General features: G+C 41.9%; 2 protein-coding genes across 6 annotated transcripts in view; both read right to left on the reverse strand.

The window, feature by feature from the left end:
- Positions 1-1,075: 1,075 nt before the first annotated feature.
- On the reverse strand, positions 1,076-21,270 carry LOC139752070 (teneurin-a-like). The gene is made up of 8 exons (XM_071667910.1): positions 20,494-21,270; positions 19,885-20,113; positions 19,053-19,178; positions 17,994-18,157; positions 16,910-17,035; positions 14,625-14,819; positions 10,798-11,025; positions 1,076-7,646 (listed from the first exon to the last, which is right to left on the reverse strand). The coding sequence occupies exons 1-8, from the start codon at positions 21,064-21,066 to the stop codon at positions 7,368-7,370; spliced, it is 1,920 nt and encodes a 639-aa protein (XP_071524011.1). The 5' UTR covers positions 21,067-21,270; the 3' UTR covers positions 1,076-7,367.
- LOC139752068 (teneurin-a-like) overlaps positions 21,267-23,527 on the reverse strand; it is a 1,037,677-nt gene continuing 1,035,416 nt past the window's right edge. For all 5 annotated transcript variants that reach the window (XM_071667906.1, XM_071667907.1, XM_071667905.1 and 2 more), the window contains 2 exons: positions 21,893-22,025; positions 21,267-21,746 (listed from right to left, as the gene is read on the reverse strand). In XM_071667906.1, the coding sequence (XP_071524007.1) occupies positions 21,267-21,746; positions 21,893-22,025 (613 nt within the window). The remainder of the gene's footprint in view (positions 21,747-21,892; positions 22,026-23,527) is intronic.

Raw genomic sequence — 23,527 nt, forward strand, 5'->3', positions numbered from 1 at the left:
TTTACATTTCGATCCCTTCTGTTGAACCATAGTAGTTCATACTTTCTTCAGCGTTTTCATGTAAAACTTTTCTCTATAGTTTCTGAATTGATGTAAGAGGTTTTCAGCTATGACATACGCCACAAGCGAATCTCAATTTATAGCTATGATTCGTTAGGAATCGCAGAAGACTTTGGTATCAAAACTGCTAAATGTAGGAGGGTATTATATTGTTTACTGACGTCCTGTGGTTTCTCGACACAAAAGTGACATTGGTTCATGAAGTGATGGCGTTGGTGGTCGGCTCGTAACTGTACTCGCTTAAAATTGATGAGAGAATGCGACATCTCCCCTGCTCCTCACTATAAATGTGTGTGTCCACCGACTGTACTTGTGTGCAAGTGTAATGATATACATTTTCGTTCTTATCAAGTGGATACAATGGAGAGTACCCGAGTAATTTCTGGTGAAAATCACAAGAATTCAGTTCTGATGACCCTTAATATTTTGCCTTTAGTTTATGATCAGTTGTAATCGAATTTTCTTCAGTGAATACTAACCAGAATGATATGCCTCTTTTATTTATGTATTTTGCTTGTTTATGATTTATATAACTGATTATCGGGGATATACGACTGTAATCAATTTGCATACCAACAGATTAACATCACTTGTTCGTACTTGAAATGATGTCCAGCCTTAAGGCATAATACTTTTAGTCAATAATAATAGTTTTGTTTTCGTAAAGGCAAACTACGAAATGTGAATGTAAACATGTTTTCGCGTTTGTTACTCGTGTTCCACAAACGTTGGCCATTTTAGGTAAATAGATTATGTATCGTTTCCTGTGCCTTCAGCTTTTATAGATCTTTCCACGTACATATTAATGTGTCTGTTACGTCAGGATGGTACGACGATCACCAATATGAGCGGTTGGGACCTTGGCTGCCATCTTATAAGGATTCCGTCATCACAAACTATTTTTCATTGCACTCATTGATCCTCCGAGCATCATCACCATAACTATCATGTGCCATTATGGCACAACACTAAAAATAAAAATAAAAAAAGGAAATCATGAAAATGAAACAGGATGTTACAAAATTATTCATTTTATTTGATAGAAACACTTTCATTATAAACAGCCAAAACCATCGATCATACAAATCTGGAGGTTGATCAGAAGACAGGGCTAGACCACACGTGCTTCTCTGGTTGCCGCACAACTCCTCTGGTATGTAGGAACTTGGGCCTTATGAGCCAGTGTGTTGTATCCTCGGCTTCTACACCGCCCACAGATATAATAAAAGCAGACAGGAGGATGCAAATTTTTTAATGGATTTTGATGTTGTATCCGGGAAAATCCTGGGTAGAGAGGGTGGCTTTGGCGGTAGTGGGAGGAGGAGGAGGAGGAAGGAGGAGGGAGGTAGAGGCGAAGTTATACAGAAAGAGAGAGGAGTAGATATGAGGGGTTGTATATCTAGGTACTGAAGAATGTTGCTAAGCTGGATGTGCTGGTAATAGAAATAATAATGGTAAAGGCAACAAAGTTTCATATATATATATATATATATATATATATATATATATATATGAGATAGGGCAAGATTTAAGAGGCAGGAGAGACGAAAGAAGTGGAAAGGATGAGAGAATTGCGACGCACAACATAATAAGGGCTTCTAAGACATCCATTTGCCCACATCTAAGTGACCACATAAAAAGTTACACAACTATGCCAAGGAAACCCAACGTGAGTGACTAAAGAAGCGTTATATTACGGTTCATTCGGGATCACTAATGCCTCTCAGCCAAGTCCTTAAGTCTAAAGTCTGCTGCAATGCATTCCTCTTTCTATAAATATGTACATGGGAGAGTGGACACACGCTAAGTATTTACATCTTATGAGAAACCATCGTACACTGTTCATCAGTATATATTTACAGAGATCACATATAGTACAACATTAAATAAATGCATTAATGGTTTAGCTTTATTTTGCAAGAAATATAAGAAATCTGTGTACATACAGACATAAGCGGTGAATCTTTGGCAAATTCATACAAACGTAGCTAAATCTTGTTGAAAATAAGGACGTAGAAGAATATTGTACAGGTGTCCACACTCGGTCCAACCTTGACTACATACACTCTCAAGTCTCCACGAACGATATAAGAGGACTTCATCCTTGCTCAGAATCGGCAGAGAACTGTCATGTTACTTAACAAGCCCCGTACGCTTGCTTGGGCCAATCAGAGCAAAGATGTGGTAGGACTGTTGGTCAAGGCAGGAAGGAGTACAGACAAGATTACATAAGACGTTCTGTATTATGATTTACAGGTTAAATATAAGGAGACTATATGATATAATAAAGGCAGTCGAAGAACATGCTATAGTGTGAGGCAAGGCAAGACGGCGGTGGGTAGGTGGGTGGAAAGCCTAGTCGTACAATGGACTCGTCGTCCTAGAAAGTACTTTCGATTTCCAGAAGTCCTTTGGGGATCCTCGTTCCTCGAAAAAAAAAAAAGTTATATTTACTCATGGTGTTTGGAATAATGAAATTTATGACTTTCATTTTTTTCTTCCCCTCCCTTCATTTTCGGTGCTTCACATCAACCAGTGCAGTTGTCACTGTGAACCTAAACAGTATTGTCTTCAGTTTTTTTACTTTTTTGTGAAGAGATTACAATTGTGACCTGTTACTCCTTTCGTTGCATAATGGCACAAAAAACATGGATGAAATCTTAAATCTAATTAAGACTGATATCAGAAAAGATTACTATGTATGCATTTCTTATTTTACTTTATTTTTTCAATTTGAAAGATTTAAATGAAACTTATTGACAGAGCATACCGTAAGGATTTAATACGCTTATGTCAAAAAATATTTTATCGTCATTGAAGACGGTCTTGGCTGTATGTGGAACCTTTGGAACAATATATATATAAAACAAAAAATCTTATGAAATACATAAGAGGTCCAAATTATGAGCATGATATATGCAAGATAGTTACATGGAAAAGTGAGAAGAGATGTGAAGGGGGAAGAGATGGCAAAGGAGAGGATCAAAAAGGAAATTCAATATACACAATGTTATTTACACAGCGAAGTCTGAGAAGATATAAAAATGCGTAAACTTAATAGCACCTTGTGCCTTTTACTCGTGATTCGCGGCCGAAACCGGGCAGCTCGCACACAGCATCAGCAGGAAAATATAAAGTACTGATACACCGTATAAAGAGCTCCCTCAGGGTATAAAGAGCTCCCTCAGGGTATAAAGAGCTCTCTCTCTCTCTCTCTCTCAAAAGTACAAAGGGCTTTCACAAAGTACAGAGAGCTCTCACACAGTGTACACGGCTGTCATATGTAATACATGGATTTATCAAAATAATTTTCTTTTTTTTCCTCAACTAAACAAGAGAATCCATACTGAATCAAGAATATTTCCTACATAATTTGAAAGTTTCTATAAGAAAGAAAAAAATCCTCAAATCATAATTGGCTCTGAAAATAAAATTATTCTCCTAAGACCCCAGAACATGCAGTGTCTTTGCACAACATTTTATGCAGCCACAGTACGTCATGATTTAGTACAACCAAAGTTAAGGTACACGTTTGGGGGGCGGGGGAGACAAGTTCTGAGGCAGTTACATACATAATTTGGGGATCATCCTTTTACTATGGTCTCCAACAACGCCATTACCAGAACAAACATTAGCGGAGCCCAGCTGCAACACTTGGTGTATGAGCATCGATCGAGACTTGATTTGTAGATCAGTTGTCTCACAGTATCCTCTTAAGAAAGGTATTCCTATGTGATGTACCTCATTAGCCAACTGTTAACCTTTGGTGGAATTAATCTCGGTCGAAATACAGCAACAGAAGGCGAGTGGGAGCGGCGAGAGATAAGGTAGGGAAAACATATTCCTAAACTCCCACACAAATTTACTAACAGCGAAAGATTAAAAAACAAGAGAAAAAACAAAAAATAAATTAGGATGAAATAACACAATAGGATTATTATACGTTTAAAACTACAACGATCCTTGCTTGATTTAAACATTTAAATCTCAGGATCCATTCTTGGCTCTACATTTGTTTGTGCGAGTAACTGTTAATAACTAAAGCAAGTTGGTCTTGGAACGATACAACACCGTTTTCTGTACATCGGGTTTCAGAAAATCATGACTACCCTCGATTCGGGCGATGTTCTCGCAGTAACTGCGTTTCGTACGCGCAAAGCAACGTGTGACTCAGCAATGATAATAATATTGACAGAGAACCTGATTTTTTTTTTTCTTTATACTTTGCATACCTCAGAAACTTTTGTATATTCCTAGCGCCGTAGTAAATGCGTTGCGTCTGATACTATTCAAACAAAACGAAGACACAATGCTAGGTGTATATATCACTCTCTTCAGTCCTCGCCTCGACGACTGAGACAAAATACATTCTTGCTGAACTGGGCACGCCCACTGCTGCTGTTGTGTGATAATGGGGTCTGGGATGCCACAATTGTGGACTGAAATAAACAAGTAGTGTACACGATTGTTCAACAGTTAATACAACCAAAATATAATATCTAACATCATAAGGTTATGGAAGTCTTTGGTATACTGAAATACACCGTTAAACAATTCATACTAGAGATAATCAAGGCTTTTCTCAGTAAAATTCTGACAGGATGACTGGCATAAGACACAAAGCAGATACCTCCAATCTGGGGGGAAACAAAATTGACCCTTAAACTGTAATTTTGTAGAAATATTACTCTGTGTTTAAATAATAATAAAAAAAAAATCATCTTTAAATAGTTTTTAAAATTGAATTCCATCTGTTGACTAAGAGAAGCGCCGATAGTGTGACGGGACTAACTGGCCTATAAGGTGGCTAACTCATCAGCAGAATTACTCTAACTTTATATATATATATATATATATATATATATATATATATATATATATATATATATATATATATATATATCATATGCGTGTGGGAGTTTATATTTATATATACGCATACGTATATGAATGTATGTGTATTTATATGCATATAATGTATGTATACATACACATGTATGAAATTTGCACATATGCCATATATATATATATATATATATATATATATATATATATATATATATATATATATATATATATTGCCCAAATATAACACCTTCTGTGGAGCTCCCGCAACTCTCAGGAAGTCGACCTCGTCTAACCTGGTTGGACTACTGGACAAGAAGCGAGGTGATGTGTATGTCAGTGTCTTCGGTATATATATATATATATATATATATATATATATATATATATATATGGCTTCAGTGGTCCTCGTACCCTTACAGGTTGGTCCCCAACCAAGCCGCCCTGTTGCTGTTCTAGGTTGGGTTGTTGGAGGTCGGGGTTCACTGGTATAGTGTCCACCATATCCTGGCAGGTCTGGTCCAGTTTGCATGTTCTTGTTCCGGCTTTAATCAAGCTTCTTTACAGAACATTTCATAGTGTTTCTAATGGTCATATTCAATGTGTCACACAATATATATATATATATATATATATATATATATATATATATATATATATATATATATCGGGGCTGCCGAAGCGCTAAGGAAGCCGGCCACATCCACCGGGCGGGACCACAGGTCTTAAGTGTACTGATGTTTATGTGCGTCTATGTGGCGTTCGTGGGCGGTATTTGAGCATTGGTGTATTCATTGTGTTGGGTGCAGAAGCCCCACATTATACAGAAGGGACTCCTGGGGCAGGATATATATATATATATATATATATATATATATATATATATATATATATATATATATATATATATATATATATATATATATATAAGCATATGTGTTTATATATATGTATAGTATGCAGTTCTACTGTGAAAAAGCTCTTTGATATCCATGGTTTCTAAATGAAGGAATGAGACGAGCACGCCGTGCTACATTGTCTCGAGGAGGTGCACTGGATCAGTCTCCTAACACTAATAATTCGTTAATAACTTTCTGCAAGACCGAGTGTGTCCTGGGACCTGGTCCTTCCCCACACACTCAGTCGGAGAGGAGGGTGTGTGAGAGCCACCTTGGTCGCAGCCAAGACCCGGGATGCCGCGGTGGTATTTACGTTGGTACCCAGGCATCTTTCAGACCAGGGCGGCAGCTGATTTGCCAAGCAGCTGTGGGCTGTGTAGTTACCACCTGGGCAGCAGCTGACAGCTCGGTGAAGACGTCAATAGGCCCAGCTAAGAGCTGTGCAACTGACACTAGGGCAGCTGACAGTGGTGCATATGAGAATTGGTACCCAGGCAGCTGACACCCGAACATCTGGAGTTACTGCTGTTGAAGAAATGATGATCACACACACACACACACACACACACTTAAGTGACACTCTACTCCACGCTGATTGTTCATGTGGTGTGAAACGTCTTTAACCTTCTTGGTAGCTTTCAGTCACCTACCAGTCCAACGGTCCCACACTGCGTGCTTAACTGTACTGATACCAAAAAAAATCTTTCTAGCGTTATAATCACGTACTTTCGTTCAAATGTGACTTTCCATGTGAAGTGTAACTTTCACGAACACAGTCTTGCACTACACGTTATCATATTTGTCAGAAAACTGCAAACAGTGGCGAACTTCGAGCATTTTTTTTTTTCAGTGTGCTTATCACGGTCAGTTTCCGTCTTGAATGTGTACTTTCAATGGTATAATCATCTGGGCAGGAATAAATGAAAACCATAGTTTCAGCACTTCAACCTTCTTTGTTCTTGATTACAAGCTGCATAAACTCGTCCATTACATTCAAAATGTCTACGTTAAGAATCATTAAGAGTTCCTCAGATCTCCAGTAAGACACTGCACTCTATTTTTTTTTCTTAATTCTGTAACACTTCGAGTTTCACTTTTACCTACTTTCGTCGGACGTCGAAAAAGAAAAAGAAAAATTTCTTTCACTTGGTCCTTACACACTCATAAGAACACGTACGGATATTTCATGGAAGTTTAATATTATAAAGTTTATTAAATTCGGAGGAAAAGCATTGTCTCTTGTGTTTTCGCAGGTCTACGACAAATAAGTGGGTGCCTCGCTGTAACTCCTAATGACGTGGGGGAGCACAGCGGGCAGCACAGTCTGGTCACGTCCCCTTATCTGCCCGAGTCCCCACCACTACGAGGACGAATGGCAACAAGTAAGGACGAGTCTGTCGGTGCTCCTTCTAACTCTCCTTTCATCTGAGCGGACAGAAAAAAATTTAACCGGACGAAATTATCAAAGTCTACAATCACTTTAACCCCTTTTATTTTCGTAACCACTCCTTCCTTCCCAGCCGTCACGGGCAACGGAGAATAGGAGGAAGTGGGGAGCGTAGTCTAGCAAAGTCCCTTCCACCACTTGCGACACCTGTGTGACCTCCTCCGAGTCTTGGAGTTCCGTCTGGTTCTTTTGGTGTCCTTGAAGAAGCGGATGTTGGTAGGGTCGTCAAGAAGAGCCGGGTAGGTCTCCGGGGGGTGGAGGTAACGCGCCGTGTAGCTACTGACGGCGCCGCGGGACAGTAGCTCTTCAGTCTCGCTGGAGGACCATTCGACCGTGCCAGGGAGACCAGAAGACAGACGGTCTCGTTCCTCGGCCCAGGCACGTCTGATGGCCACCTGGAGGAGGGGGGGAAAAAAGAGAATCAGATGAGGAAAGCAAGCGGCTTTTGTATTCCGAATTTTGTTAGGGATGGAAAGGGAGGGTGAGAGACATGGATGGCTTTTGGCTTCCATTTCACAATTCAGTACAGATAAAATTTTGTACTTTCCCGTCCTGCATCTAGGAAGTGTCATTCAGCACAAGCAGAAAGAAATACCTTTAAAACTTCGAGTCAAATTAGCAAGTTATTATATTCATCTGTACTTACAAAAGTATTTGCTCTATTTGTTCAGAGCTGGAAGTATGAATACTTTCCAAAAGTGTCCACTGTGGTTGGTGTCTGGTATTATATACCACCACAGTTGCATATTTATTACTTCCTTTAAGAGTACGTCAATACTTGCTGCAAACAAAACTTAGATTAGAAAGTAAAGTTTGTAAAGCGTGAAAGTGTTAACGATTCAACCTATCTGAGATATACCCTTATACATATGATTTTGTAGATACTACACAATATTTCCCTCTCCCTCCATCCAACCACCCTCATCCCCCCAAAAGAAGGAATCAAAAATATACGTATAACTTCATCAAAGCTTTGTTGTTTTAGATATCAATAATGATAAACAACAAATACAGATATCAATAATGATAAACAACAAATACAGATATCAATATTGATAAACAACAAATACAGATGTAATTCTGAAACTGCGTACATTCACAAAATACTCAGTTACAAAACAAACAAACTCATGGACAAACTGTTGACCGAAACGATATCAACACTACCAGGCAGTGTGAACTTACCTAAGTGCGGACTTACCCAATTTTTTTTCTTTCTTACGAGTGTGGACTTGCGTGAAGCTTAAAGCGTCTGCCTAACATTTACCGCAAGAAACTGAGGACATCATAAGCATTTCTGCACAAATTACGTTTTACAGGGTGTGTACATCAAATTACCTTCACAAATTCGTGATCGTTTACGAAGCATGTGTTAAAAGCAAATTAAGGATACCGTGTCCATCACTTACGGCTAGATCCAGTACATGCTTGGATTCTATATACTGTAGGTACTTCAGTACAGCTTCCTCTGTACCTGGGCGGGTTGAATTCTTCCCCCCTTATCTCCGCGATGCTGGAAATATTTGCTCGCTGGTCACAAGTAGTCAATGCGACGACGTCCCTCTCCACGCCTTGGGCGTCTTAACTGCAGCACCATTCACCGCAAGTTATCGTCTTCTTATTCAGTATCACGTCCTCAAAGGTTCGCTCACGGGGGCTCCCGCTTTCATCTTCTTGCAGTCCACATCTCTGAACCAGAACGCTTAAGTCTCCTAGAGATGCTTCTGGGTGTTCTTGCCACATTGACCCAGCTTACAACTGGGGGCTTGCGATTCCGCCTGTGCATATATATATATATATATATATATATATATATATATATATATATATATATATATATATATATATACACACATATATATATATATATATATATATTTCGGCAGCAATTTATACTTGAGGTGATCTTCAGTGTGTGTGTGTGTGTGTTCTCTACAAATGACTTTTTCCTTTTTTTCGTAGGGGAGGGAGAGCCATTTTTTTCTAAAGTGACTATCCGATATGTATTTCTTATTTCCTCTTGCGGAAAGTACTGTTCACGACCTCTGTTGTGATAGTGCTGTCGATAAGTCAATGAGACTCTACGGGCCACTGAACTACCTTTGAGATCAATCTTCACAACTCGGTTGGTCGGTTGACGTGTTGGTTGGTTGATGGTTTGTTGGTTGAGCTCTAGGAAGACCAGCTTCCAAGGTCATTAAGGCCCTCATCGTCAAGCTGCTTCCATCGACCTCTCAACCCTTGACATCTGAAGAGGTGTCAAGGGTTGTTCTAAGATCACATTGTCGTTATATGTACGTGGGCCATCGTAAGTCAGTACATTTATTCACAATATATAATGCTGACTGACAACACACACTTGAAGTGGGACTTCAAATTTCTTGACTTTCATCTTGACTTTTCGTTCAATTTCGCACGCGTTCCAACAAGTACAGTCATGTAATCCTCATAAAACTTCGTCAGAATCCTGTTTTAGTACGAGGTTGAGAAACCTGATTTTCTTATGAGATCAGTATTCTTCGACCTCTTCTGGCTTCCATTAGTGGTTTCTTGACCTCTCTTGGCCATCAATTGTCCTCAAGCATTTCACTTCCAACATATTCACCATCTGCTGCACTATCTCATATACAGTCCTTATCATCATGCTGTTATGAATCTTTATATGTATGTTAATTAACCTGGGAATTCAACTTTAACTCCGTCAGCTGGCAGTCAGATGTCGAAAGGACTTTTCAATTCATTCAAACAGACTTTACGATCGCGTTTGTAAATTCCATTGACATTTACCGGGTGTTCCCCTTGGCTCGTAGGATTTTAAGTTTCCAAGACATCCAATACAGTCTTAGCACAATTTCAGTTGTGAAAAAAAAAAAAACGCGACACATATTATAGCAGGAAACTGCTACACTGGAAATGAACGCTTCGTTAATTTTTTTCTGGCTGGACGGCTCAATTTGAGCATGGTAAACTGCCGAGGAATACTGGGGCTAAGTTTACCTCTGGGGTAAGTAAACGGGTCTCCAGATTATTTCCTCTATCCAAGAGAAAGAACAGAGATAAGGCAACTGCTGCGACCAGTTAAGATGAATGATGTTGGAGAGACACTTTCTATCAAATGTTCTCAAAACGTTTTTTGATAAATGTTTCCGCATACAGAAGTTGTAATTATCTTCCGTCTTCGTTTTCGATACACATCATCATCTCTGAAGAATGCCTCTTACAACGAGCGCCTGTCCAACTGTGTCTTGGTTCATTATCGTAGCTTTCTCAGCCGGGAATATACGTCTCTCCCTCAGGCTGATTCCCACGTTTGATTCGTGACACGTGGGAAGCATGTGTGGAGGAGAGACCAATGCAACTGACTGTCACTAATGTCCACAGTTTCCCTTGCAAGTTTCTCTCGTCCGCGTGTGTAAGGACCTCGCGAATCTAACAAACAAGCCCCGCAACCCCCTTCCCTACATTAACCTACCTCCAACAACCCCATCACTTCCCCATTAGGCACATCCCTTTCCTACCACCCACCTCAACAAGCCATCCACTTACCTTCTTCGCGTGTCTGAGTAACCTCTTCTTCTCCTGCTGGATGGTAGTACCGTAGCGGATGTGGATGACAGCGAAGGAGCTGTGCAACTTGACGTCCACGAACTTGTCGCTTCCTTCGTCGGTGGGTGTGAGGGGCTGGGAGGAGGAGGGCTCGTGGATGGTGATGTTCACCTCCCCCCCAAGACGGTTCAACTGCGTCATGTCCTCCGTCGCCTTCCAGTAGTTCTCCTGCGTCGGGTCACAAGGAGGGTTACAGCTTATCAGAGATGATTTGTTAAGCTGTGCAGGAGGACGAGGGTACGCGATCTCGTGGGTGTGATGGCATCACCTTCGACCCCACCAGTCAAGGTCGGGTCATATGACCAAGCCATCACACGAAAGAGAGCAGTACCGTCGTGCTCAATAGGGTGTGTGTGTGTGTGTTGCATAGCTTCTATATTTTGAGATATTATTATAAAATATGGTGTGTAAATTATATATATATATATATATGTGTGTGTGTGTGTGTGTGTGTGTGTAGCGAGGTGGCGACGAGAATGAATAAGGGCAGACAGTATGAATTATGTACATGTGTATATATGTATATGTCTGTGTGTGTATATATATGTGTACGTTGAGATTCACAGGTATGTATATGTGCATGTGTGGACGTGTATGTATATACATGTGTATGTGGGTGGATTGGGCCATTCTTTCGTCTGTTTCCTTGCGCTACCTCGCAAACGCGAGAGACAGCGACAAAGTCTAACAAATATATATATATATATATATATATATATATATATATATATATATATATATATATATATATATATATATATATATATATATACTGCGTAGTTAAGAGCTGAGTGTGTAAATGTTAAGAATGGTTTCCTTCACAGTTTTTGGTGAAAATCTGAGCAATTATTTACTTGGAACATATAATTACGCTACGAAAATGCCAGGCAACGTTGAAAAGTTGTATTTCACATCTTTTATATTTCATGTTATCTTTTTTCCCCCCACAGACCGGGAGTCAGATAAATCTAAGAACTAATTCATTTTTCGGAGAGTTTTTTTTTAAAAAAAAAAATTTATTTGGCTGGGGTCATGTTATCAAGATATCCTTCCTCTTAGTTCGTTCCAGACCGGCAAGTGATATGCAAGAAGCTCAAACATCCTCCGCTGATAATTACCTTCCACCTCCATGATTTTAACACGTTATATAGAAAAAAAAATTTCAACAGCCACTAAAAATGGCGAAACTCATAAGTGTTAGTACCTCGATAAACCTCCGAGGGCAATCTTATTCTACCTCGAACTTCAGTATGGTCAAAAGATTTAAGGTCGAAGAGTTAACAGAGAACTGCAGTATACCCTTCCCCTTACAGGAACTTCAGAATCGTACGATACATGGCATTACAGCTGTTAAGAGGAATATTACGACAATTAAGCAAGAGAAACATTAAAGAGAATCTCTCGGAGCGTCGGTACAAAACAGGATATCACACAAGAACCCATTAAGCTCTTTTGTTTAAAACCTCCCCGCCCTCTTATCATAAGTAACAAAAGCTCGTCATAAAGTAGAGAGAGAGAGAGAGAGAGAGAGAGAGAGAGAGAGAGAGAGAGAGAGAGAGAGGAAGGAAGCCTCGTCGGAATACATCCTCTCCCCCACCACGGCCCCATTAGAAACTAAACAACTCTCCCATTACGAGTAACATCCCCTATCATGAAGCCAGGACTCCTTATCAGTCCCTAAATGAAACCCCATTAGAAAAATAACATCCACCAAGGCACGGGGAGGAGATGAAGAAAATATATACCCACGTCCCATACTCCCTCTTGTGCGTCCATTTACTCGCCCCCTAACCCATAGAGGCATCGCTCCCCGAAGGCATACTCTCGCATATGAAAATCTTTGCCGGGAAAATCCTCTATAATCGCTCTGGCCTGTAATCCCCCCTGGGAAATCCCCTTTCAGATATCGCCGCCCTTTTACGAAATCCTCGGCCTTAATCGCCGCCCATTTGAAGTAATCGCTTTAATTACTACGAAATCTACAGATTCCATACCTTTACAGGGAAGGGAGGAGGATGGAAGAGGAGGGGAAAGTTGCGCGTGCGTGGAAAATGGTAGAATGTGTGATGACTGGTTCTGCAGGTGTTAGGAGGGCGATGACTGGTTCTGCAGGTGTTGGAGGGCGATGACTGGTTCTGCAGGTGTTAGGAGGGCGATGACTGGTTCTGCAGGTGTTAGGAGGGCGATGACTGGTTCTGCAGGTGTTGAGAGGGTGATGACTGGTTCTGCAGGTGTTGGGAGGGTGATGACTGGTTCTGCAGGTGTTAGGAGGGCGATGACTGGTTCTGCAGGTGTTAGGAGGGCGATGACTGGTTCTGCAGGTGTTAGGAGGGCGATGACTGGTTCTGCAGGTGTTAGGAAGGCGATGACTGGTTCTGCAGGTGTTGGGAGGGTGATGACTGGTTCTGCACGTGTTGGGAGGGTGATGACTGGTTCTGCAGGTGTTAGGAGGGCGATGACTGGTTCTGCAGGTGTTAGGAGGGCGATGACTGGTTCTGCAGGTGTTAGGAGGGCGATGACTGGTTCTGCAGGTGTTGGGAGTGTGATGACTGGTTCTGCAGGTGTTGGGAGTGTGATGACTGGTTCTGCAGGTGTTGGGAGGGTAATGACTGGTTCTGCAGGTGTTGGGAGGGTGATGACTAGTTCTGCAGGTGTTGGGAGGGTGATGATAGTTCTGCAGGTGTTGGGAGGGCGATGACTGTTTTATGGATGTTGAAACAAGACTTATCAAGCAGATGATGAACGATTAGAGGTTAGTTGCGTCACGAGTATTGTAAGAGTGAGGATTGGTTCAAGGCTTCCCAGGAACTGTGTAACACTATTGGTATTTTGGATGTCTGAAGTGTGTTGATGGTTTGTACCTGTGTAGAGAAGTGAACTGATCGGTTTTTGGAAAGTGGTTTCAAATTCGGATCGATCCTCCGACTGCTGTTACCAAGTATTGACACTTCGAGACCTGGGCGTAATGACTGGTTCTGGTTAGAATACTGGAAGCGTTAGGATCGATTTTCGGACTCTGGTAGTAGTAGGAATAGAGATGGAAATGTTGGGTGTGGGATACCTCACCACACGTACGCTGGGGGTGCGAGAGGAGCTGACGTGAAGAATGTGGGAGAAATGCTTGGTTCTGTTGTTTATACTGGGAGAGCAGACTTGCTCTGCTCGTAATGGAAGGGTGAGGATCACTGACAGGAAAATGAGTCCATCAGGTAACTGATATACAGGGAGAGAGAGAGAGAGAGAGAGAGAGAGAGAGAGAGAGAGAGAGAGAGAGAGAGAGAGAGAGAGAGAGAGAGAGAGAGAGAGAGAGTTTGACAAACTTCTTACAGGGCTGTTGCCTTCAGCCTCATTCTTATGAACCAACTGACGCTCCCTTTTCATACTCACTAGTGACATTTTTCTTTTCCTAATTTTAGTAAGACTAGCGCCGCCCTCAGTCCTGTTCACGGCACCAGTGTTCCTCTTCCCACTGGTTCAGTGATATAACAATGCCTTGGTAGCTTCTATCAGAACTAGAGACCTGTTTAACAGGCTTGGTCTCTTCGTTCCTTAGAACTCCTTAAATATATATATATTTTTTTTACGTATATAAAAACTCCCCCCCCCCCCCCGCGGTTTTATTTTTTGTGTTCTCTTAATGACCAGTTTTCCTTTTAAACGACTCGTTCCCTTTTCCTCTCGTATAAGAAATAACGTTTTCCCCGTAACTCCTCAAGCATAACAGTAAATTCCCCACTACTGCTCTCTCCTCTCTTTTTTACCCTTACCTTGACGAAGTAGAAGACGTGGATGTTGTGCGCGGTGAGGGTAATGTCCAAGAGGAGGGAATTGTTGAACACGGAGGTGAGGACGTCCCTGAAGATGGGGTTGGCTTGGTCTGTGGCCGTCACCATGGCACGCCCGTCAACCGACGACACCAGCAGACCCTCGCCAAAGGGCCCCGGGACGGTAGAGATCTCCACCTGCGGTACACACACACACACACACACACACACAAGGAGGAGACTCATTAGTCACGGAACGATACACAGCTAAACAATGGCTGCCGAAAAAAATAATTAACAGATCGATCTCCCGCTGAAAAAGAAAACAAAAAAAGGTGACGTTGACAGACGACTTTACACATGAACAATCCTGCAAATAGATACACAGACGGAAGCATACGGGGAGAATACTACTGACACAGAACGCTTGTAGGTGCTCACGTTACTAACTTTACAAAGACACGATTCAAAATATATTTTTTTTTAAACATACAAACACTACTGTCAAATCAGATTAACACACAGAGTCAGGATGATGTAGCCACTCACAGATAATGTTACATCGAAGGTGATGCACAGATGTTCGACTATATCACACAGAAATAACATTAGTCCACTGCATACAAAACCACACGCGAACAAGTACTCCCACATATACACAGTTTTGCATTTTTTCTTGCCCCCCCCTTTTTTTAAATGTTAATTTGAGAACTGAACTAACAATTGTCCTTGATCATGGCAATATCACGAGAAGTAAAAGTTTGACCGCCGGTGGGTACGTGTTGTCATACGTCAGGCAAGGGTGACAGTCTGCGTGGGCGCTATTTCCGTTGGGTCATCAGGGGCCACGGAAGGTTGACGGTTGGTGTGCACTATTTGTCGTCAGTTAAGTAACTGTGTTCAAACAGGTCCGGTAAAGCTGACCAGTTCTCGGTTCTCCAGTTGCCTTCAGGTGAGTAATAACGTCGTCATCGGAGTAAAATCCTTTTCAAAACCTTGCTTATTGAGTGCTTGTTGCATGACTTCCATGCTTTTCGGTTATTGCACTACCCTTTTTTTAAACTGCGATCGCTATCATTCACGTCGTACGTACAGAATAAAGTTGTGGTGCTTACGTATAGCTGGATTTTACTAATGTCGGTTGTCCGTTGGTCACAAAGCGTGAACAATAATGTCAAACTACCTGAAAGAAATCAGTAATTTCCTAATACGTACATTTACTGTAAATTTGCAAGTTGTATTCCAAACTTTACAATTCCATACAACGTTGAAAAGTATTCCAAACTTTAGAATGTCCTACAAGTTCCTGATATGGTTATCATAAAATACTTTGTAATAAGTAACTGTATATAATGAGTAATTTAGACAGTATCGGGATGTTCAATTTATCAAAGAACATGATATGATGTGATAAAAACACAACTTATTTTCGAGGCAATGAAGAGCAACAGTTTTTTATCCATGTCTTCGCTCATATTAATTGGTTGCAATAACGTATCTCGTTTTTCTTATACACAATACTACGACTGCCTTAGCGAGATAACGATGTCACTTTTTACACTGGTATACTGAATACTGTAAACACTGTAAACAACGTACAGATAGGTGTGCATACGGAGAGGATACTGCAAACATACAGCCTAGTGGCGAAATAAGGTATTCCTGACGTATTGGGAATCCTGAAAGAGATATTGCAGACTCACGGAGAACTGGATACAGAGAGGATGTAACCACGTAAAGACGCACTTCTGTATAATCAATAGTTCGTTTGTACATTAATGATTCTGACAGACGTTATTATACAACGACGTAAAACAGTCTGTTTGACACGAAGGTTACTACTTGACGATACCCACACGTAAACTATAGTTTCGAATGAAAGAGTTACGGTCAAAAGATATGATGCCATAAAGTACACGATGACATAAAGTACATAAAACTACGACATTTCGTCCCACAAAATCCATTACAAATTAAAAACGAGACCACCAATAAACTTAGAACAGCCAGAAATACAGTCATCCTTCGTCGTAGCATATTCACACACATGACGCAGACACAAAACACACCAACATTACACTCTGCACTAACTTGTAATTCCAAGTAATATACCTGTGCCTTGCATCCCTAAACCAAACAGATACTACAAATCTTTCTAGAATACATGACCGACTAAGGAAAGTGGCTGCTGTCTATATAATTTCATCAGGGTTTGATTAGACAAGAAAATACTCCAATGATATTCAATCTCTATTTTCAGTTGTCAAGAGCTCGTGGACCCTTCTTACCTTGTGATTGTGAGGCCAGAAGTCATGACGAAGACGCGTAGGCATGAGCGTGGAGAGGCGGCCTGTGGTGCGGGCGGACTCCTCCAAGGTCAAGACCAACCCACTGACGCAGCCCACGCCCGTCACCTGAAGCAGCGCAACCAGCAAGCCAGGCAGCCCGCATGGGAGGGCAGAATAGGACCCAAGTTAATGAAACATCCAATTAGGAAGGAAATTCCGAGGGTTGCTGTGAGCAGGCGGTCACAGGGTCTTATAACTGTGATCACGGATACACACACACAGACTCTGGTAAGCAAGTTTGATTGACTGTCTTGTATGTAAGGTTAATTCGACATGTTTACTGTGATCACATCATTGTGTGTCTTATGGTTATAGAGTTGCTTATGATGTTACCACAGAGTTGTGGTAACATTATGGCTTATGCTGTGATCACAGCCTCGTGTGATTTGATCACAAGTGAATATTTTGGTCATCGTCACATAAGTTATGATAAAATGTTAGTAGCGCTCTTAGGCATTGCTAACAGCGTGTGATATGCTGCAAATACTAGACCATTCGTAGCGTTTTTACACACACACACACACACACACACACATACACACACACACACACACAGGTGTATTTTGGGCGTTTGGCTTATTTTTTTAATCCCTTACAAACTTTAAATCAATCTATTTGGAGTATTTGAAAGTATGGTATGATGGGTATGTACTTAAGACTTTTTCACACAGGGATAACAGTTCACTAATATGTTGACGTCGTGTGTGGAGTTTAGATATGGTCGTATGTTTTCGGAGTGTATTGTGTGTATGAAACTGTAATACTCGAAGCGTTGAGCGTCCTCTTTAGCAGTTTGACCTTGAAAACTGAATCAGTTCAATCGGTCACAATTTGTGATTTCAGTATCAGAGAATTCCATAATTTTTTTCTAAAAAAAACAAAAAACGTGTCAAAAATATACTTGATGCTTTAAAACTATATCACTACACAATTGTTTTAAATCAAAACGTTACTTTAAATGCCAAGTCAAGATGTGACATATGTATCAGTCACCTTTAAAGTACATATAAGACGTTTACTTTACCTGGTCTGTGTAGGGGGAGATGGCTGCACGCATGGGTAGTGCGGGAGCGCGGGTGAAGGCTTGCCACAGTGATAGAGCAGGGCGTGGCGTGTCGTAGGACCACGCCAGCTGGGGAGCGAGACTCTCCAAATCGTAGCCCAACCGGGAGAGCCACGCCTTGTAATCTGAGTCGCAGAAAATGGGGTTATTGTGAGGGAGAACACACGTAAAGTGACAACATAAATGCTGTTCACAAAGCGGGCAATCACAGTCTGTACACATCCACCTTCTCATTGGCGGGGAGAATGAGTTAAGTGTCTGCTTACACTACTTTCCATGAAAATTAATTGCAGAGATTAAAGTTACCTTCGAGGAATACCACAAAATAAGACTGTTCTAATGGTCTCACTCAACTGCCTATGTATTAATCACCAGAAGCAATTACTGACATAAGATTATTCTTGTGAATGAAGAGTTTGTAATTAATCAAGTATAAATATAAACCGATGTGAATAACGAACATCATAACAGTAACATTCAGACCTATATAACCTAGTATCATATAGTAACATTCACACCTATTTAACCTAGTATAATATAGTTACATTAACGCTTGTTTAACCTAGTATCATATTGCCAATTTTATGCTATGGAGAAAAGGGGTGATAAAAAAAATAGGTAAAGCAATTATTAGATTAAAAACCTTTCAAGAAATTTTTCCAAAATCTTGATAAGTGTTCAGTGACTTTATTGGGCGGTTGGTGCATAAAAAATTCATAAATATTTATTAGGTGAACTGCATGATTTAGCCACACATGTATCATACTTGCTTTTCATTGCTACTAGTAATTACATTACTTTTTATACTACTATAGTGGTAGCAGCAATAGCACTGCTATTACCATCCAGGTAATTGCAATTCATTCAAAAGAACGTATGAAATTCTGCCGACGTATTCATCTTTTTTTTTCCTTTACTTCTTTGGTAAGACCTTTTACATATGAATAACTATTACATCATTTCTGACCCATAACTAATAGCGTAATCTTGCATTGCCAGGTTGTGTGTGGAAGGACCTACCGTAGTTCTTCCAGTGGGTGAGGTGGACGTTGATGGGATCGTTACCGTTGAAGCGGTATAAGGAGAGCTTGGCCGGGGTGAGGAGATTGGGCAGAACGTCCCCCCAAGCCGGCGACAACCACTGACCTGCAACACACACCAACCCCACACAGACATACACACAGGTTAGTCAATCTTTAAAATAGTCGCAGTTTGCCGCGTTGTGTACCAGGGTTTAAGATTTGGTGCTGTTCATATGGAAACTGTCATTTGGTGTGTGATCACTGCACGTGGGGTTTTCACCCTAGCTTATACAGACGTTGTGGTAAATGCCTCCATTTGTAAGGATTCTGTTTGCGATAAGTAAATGTTGTGTGACGTTGGGGAATATTCTGGGTCTTTTGAGTTGCTTGTACAGATATTTTTTTTGTTTCATTTTGTTCCTACCCGTGGTTTATCACGGGGTCAGTCAGTTTATGTAACAAGGTGTTGTGGGGTTAGAGCAAAGAAGTTAAGTTGGTAAAGACATCATACTAAAATACAACTAAATGCAAGGCAAAAATTGCAATAATTATTGTTTAGGAGATGGAGAGAGACGGATGACAGACACTGACAGACAACAAGACACTATCAGACACACACACACACACACACAAATACAAAAAAATATACAGGCACCTACACTGAATGAGGCACACAGTAAAACTGACAGGGAGAGAGAAATACAGACACCGATACAAGTAGGAAAATAAGACAGAGTGACGGCTGAAGAGACGGAAAAATTGGAAATAAAATAAGTCGATACCTAAGTAGGAGAAAAAAAAGTGGGTGGGAGCGGGGTGGGGCTGCGTACCTATGAGCGGATCGTAGATACGTCCCCCAGGCATATGAACGAGCTCTGTCCGTATCTCGAGGAGGCCGCCGCAGTAGTCTACTGGTAAATAGAGGTACGGGTTGGAGTCGTACATGATGTGGCCGTACGGAGATCGCATCATCTCCCGCACCACCTCCCCGTACTGGTTGAAGACCATGAGCGGAGTGCCGCACTCGTCCGTCGCTATGTAATACTTGTTGCGGTACACCTGCGTGGAGAAGCACACGCCAAAGAAAGCTCACGTTAGCACATTCACCTGCGTTGAATAGCAAGATTTTGTGGTCAGGAAATTCAGTTAAGGAGACTGGATGTCACGTTTGTGCACTTGGTGAGGGTTGATTGTATTCTGAAGAGTTTATAAGAGGTTTAAAATATAGGAAAGGGCTTTGGTAAAGTCAATGTAAGCCACAATGAGCCAGTTACGCTGGATACCTTAGTGAAAACTTATCGTGAGGTAAAGCAAGACCTACAGCGTGACATGGCAACTTATGAGAATATCTTGGGTCGGTGGCATTTACGATGACTGTATGCGGTATATTAATCATACACACCTAGTTGGTGGGAGGCAAGTTGTATGAAGAAGCTCACCTGCGCGAAGATGATGTGTCCCCGGTCATCATACACTAAGGTGATGAGGTTCCCATCGCGCGGGCTGTAGATGTGCGTCACTTTGTCCGGGTGTCGCTGGTCCGTGTACAGGAATTGCGTCACGTTGCCGAAGTTGTCCTTCCTGGCGACCAGCCGGTCTTCGTGGTCGTACAGATACCGAATGTTGAACCGGCCCGACTTAGCCGCTCGGACCAAGAGGCCGCGGGCGTTGTAGTGATACGTGACCTCGCGGGCGTTTTGCACTATGGCCCCCCTGGAATCGTAGCGGTAGACGCCCTCGCCGAACTTGACGATGCGGTCCTGCGAATCGTACTTCATGGGGATGGTGTTGGTGGAGTAGGTGAGGGAGAGCATGTTGCCGTTGGCGTCGTAGGAGAAACTCCACGGCTCCTTGGCCTCCACGCTGATGAGTTGGCCGTCGGCGTCGTAAGTGTAGTTCCTGGTGTTTGTGTAAGGCTTGGTGTGGTAATTGCGGGTGAAGGTCTTGGTCTGGGTAATCTTGCCGTCGGGATTGTAGAATATCTGGAGCTTGAAGACCTCCATGTTGTGCATTGTGACGGTTGACTGAGCAACGTGGAGATGGGAGTTAAGTTGCCTGGAGAAGATGGCAGTGCCGTCGTGGATGGTCGTTTCGTTGAGTTTTGCCCGTGTGACCTTGAAGTGTCCGATTTGCGAGGGGCCTCCCGTGGAGGCGCTGTAGGCGAGTGGGAAGGGATGCAAGTTCTGACCGCCAATGCGACCCGCGAAGTTCGTCACACGGAAGTTGGAGTCGTGTTCGTATGTGAATTTGACGTTGCTGAGGCCAGTTCTGGCACCGTAATCAATCTGTGTTCTTGCAATAAACGTCCATTGTACAGCAGGTCCATCTTGTACTCTAGGTCCGCCTCCTCATGCATGATTTCTGCCAAGAGGCCGTCGCTGCCGTAGGAGAATTCGGTCTTACCGTCACCGGATACAATTTCCTTCAGCTGTCCGGCTTCGGTGTAGGTGTAGAGAACCTTTGCCGATGATGCAGGGAAGGCTGTTAGTAAGAGACGGCCGGCGTGGTCTAGGTACTGCCTGTAGGAGTGCGTTGAGCCGGGGGACAAGTAGGAGAACACGAACCAGCCGAAGGACGGCTGCATGGAGAAGAAGTGGGCGGATCCCGTGGGCGTGGTGACATACTTGAGCCCGCCTCTTTCGTCGTAATGCAGCCTCCATGAGCGGCCCGACGGTAAGGTCATCGTCGACGGCTGAATCAGGGGAAGTAAAAATGGTAAATATCTGTAAAGAACGTTAACTGAAACGAAATGTAACGAACGGGAATCATTGTTGACGAGTAACGGCAAGATAATGGGAAGGTGTGTACAAGGGTGGGCTTAAGAGGTGCACGACTTACCAGCCGGGTCTCGCCGAAGGTGTAGCGGGTGATGTGGGCGGTGTGCGAGGATACGCTGGACAGCAGGCCGTGGGCGTCGTACTCGTACGTCTCACTCGACCAGTCCCAACGCCGCGCCTCCGTCCGGCCGAACCTGTGGACGTGCAATGGATCCTTAAAATATCGTGATAGTACGTCATATATATATATATATATATATATATATATATATATATATATATATATATATATATATAATGAACATAGTGCATAGAAACGCGCACCTTCATGTGTAGCAAACAGACTTTATAACCGGATACATTGCGCATTTTGAGGGAGTGCGTTGGAGGTCCTCATCTTTGTTTTGTGCGAATTACATTTAGCATGCAATGAGTGTTAGTGGGAGATGGTCCGCTCATCTTTCAGGTACTTGAAGTATGTCAAGACAGTGTTTAGGTAGCTCCACGTTTCCTTGTGAACAACTGGAAGCCCTATCGCCCTTGTTATTTCCTACAGACTGACAGTTAGTGTTAATAATGCTGGAGTCTTGAGCATGCCAGAGGAATGCACTGCCCAGCACCTGCGGTATGGTTTTTGCACAACATTCTGAAGAAAATATTAAATTATTTTTTTCCTGAAAGGAAGAACCAGCCCACTAGACACAAGAAACTTTTGATAAGCCCGAAAAGATGTGAAGAAACTTTCATAGTAGGTTTGTGAGTATTAGATGAAAAGTAAAGCTAAGAGAAGAAACTGACTGCAAAGAGTAAACAAGAAACTGAATGACTGAAAAGGGACAAGAACGGGCCCGAGGAAGTGAGAAATCTCGCCTCTTATGTCTGAAAAGGAATGTATAAAATCCAAGTTTATAGTACGACGAGAAGGATAATTACGTTATATCTTTGCCAACTCAAATCTGAATCTGTTATTGACGTAACGTACTTAGTGAAGTCTTAATTCAGGACTGTCACTCCAGCTGACACTACTGATCATCAGTCTAACTTAGGTTTTGATGTCTTCATTAGGAAAGTATACTAACGAACGAAAGCCCAGTAGATATTTACAAGATGGAATCAAGTTTGATTCATTATAACAGTTTACAACAAAAGTTTCGAACAACAATCGGAGAGGACTTTTCTACCCAAGACAACTGTTCTACGAACCAACACAAATGCTATAGTCACTGTTTTCAGCACAGACGATATATATATATATATATATATATATATATATATATATATATATATATATATATATATATATATATATATATATATTACAGCATGTCGTATCCGTCAGCTGTAAATCACGCGAGTTGGCCAAAGTTTACCTCCGTGAAGTTTATACTGAGAGCGTCCGGGAGGCGAGGAATGAGCCGAAGGGCTGTGAAAGAGGAGGGTACTTTAAGGAAGGCAGATGAAAATGGAGCGAGGGCAAGGGCGTTGAAGAGGAAGTGAGGAGAAAATGGTGAAGAAGAGCCAGTAGGAAAACGATGAGAGAGAATAACGAGACTCTTGTAATGAGAGATGAGTTGGCACTGAAGGGGCACACCAGAGGCAAGGCAATGAAAGACAAGAGAACCCAGACCAATCAAACACAATGAAAGACAAAAGAACCCAGACCAATCGAACATCAGTTATCAACAGTCTTGTAGAT

The sequence above is a fragment of the Panulirus ornatus genome, chromosome 12 (genome assembly GCF_036320965.1).
Source record: "Panulirus ornatus isolate Po-2019 chromosome 12, ASM3632096v1, whole genome shotgun sequence".
NCBI classification, from domain to species: domain Eukaryota; kingdom Metazoa; phylum Arthropoda; class Malacostraca; order Decapoda; family Palinuridae; genus Panulirus; species Panulirus ornatus.

What these genes read in the sequence shown, in the direction of transcription:
- LOC139752070 (XM_071667910.1), bottom strand. Translation starts at nt 21,066, where the DNA reads ATGCACAACATGGAGGTCTTCAAGCTCCAGATATTCTACAATCCCGAC. An exon ending in TATCTACGATCCGCTCATAG is followed by an intron (nt 19,179 to 19,884) that starts GTACGCAGCCCC and finishes TGTGTGTTGCAG; the next exon opens with GTCAGTGGTTGTCGCCGGCT. An exon ending in CACCCACTGGAAGAACTACG is followed by an intron (nt 18,158 to 19,052) that starts GTAGGTCCTTCC and finishes TCTGCGACTCAG; the next exon opens with ATTACAAGGCGTGGCTCTCC.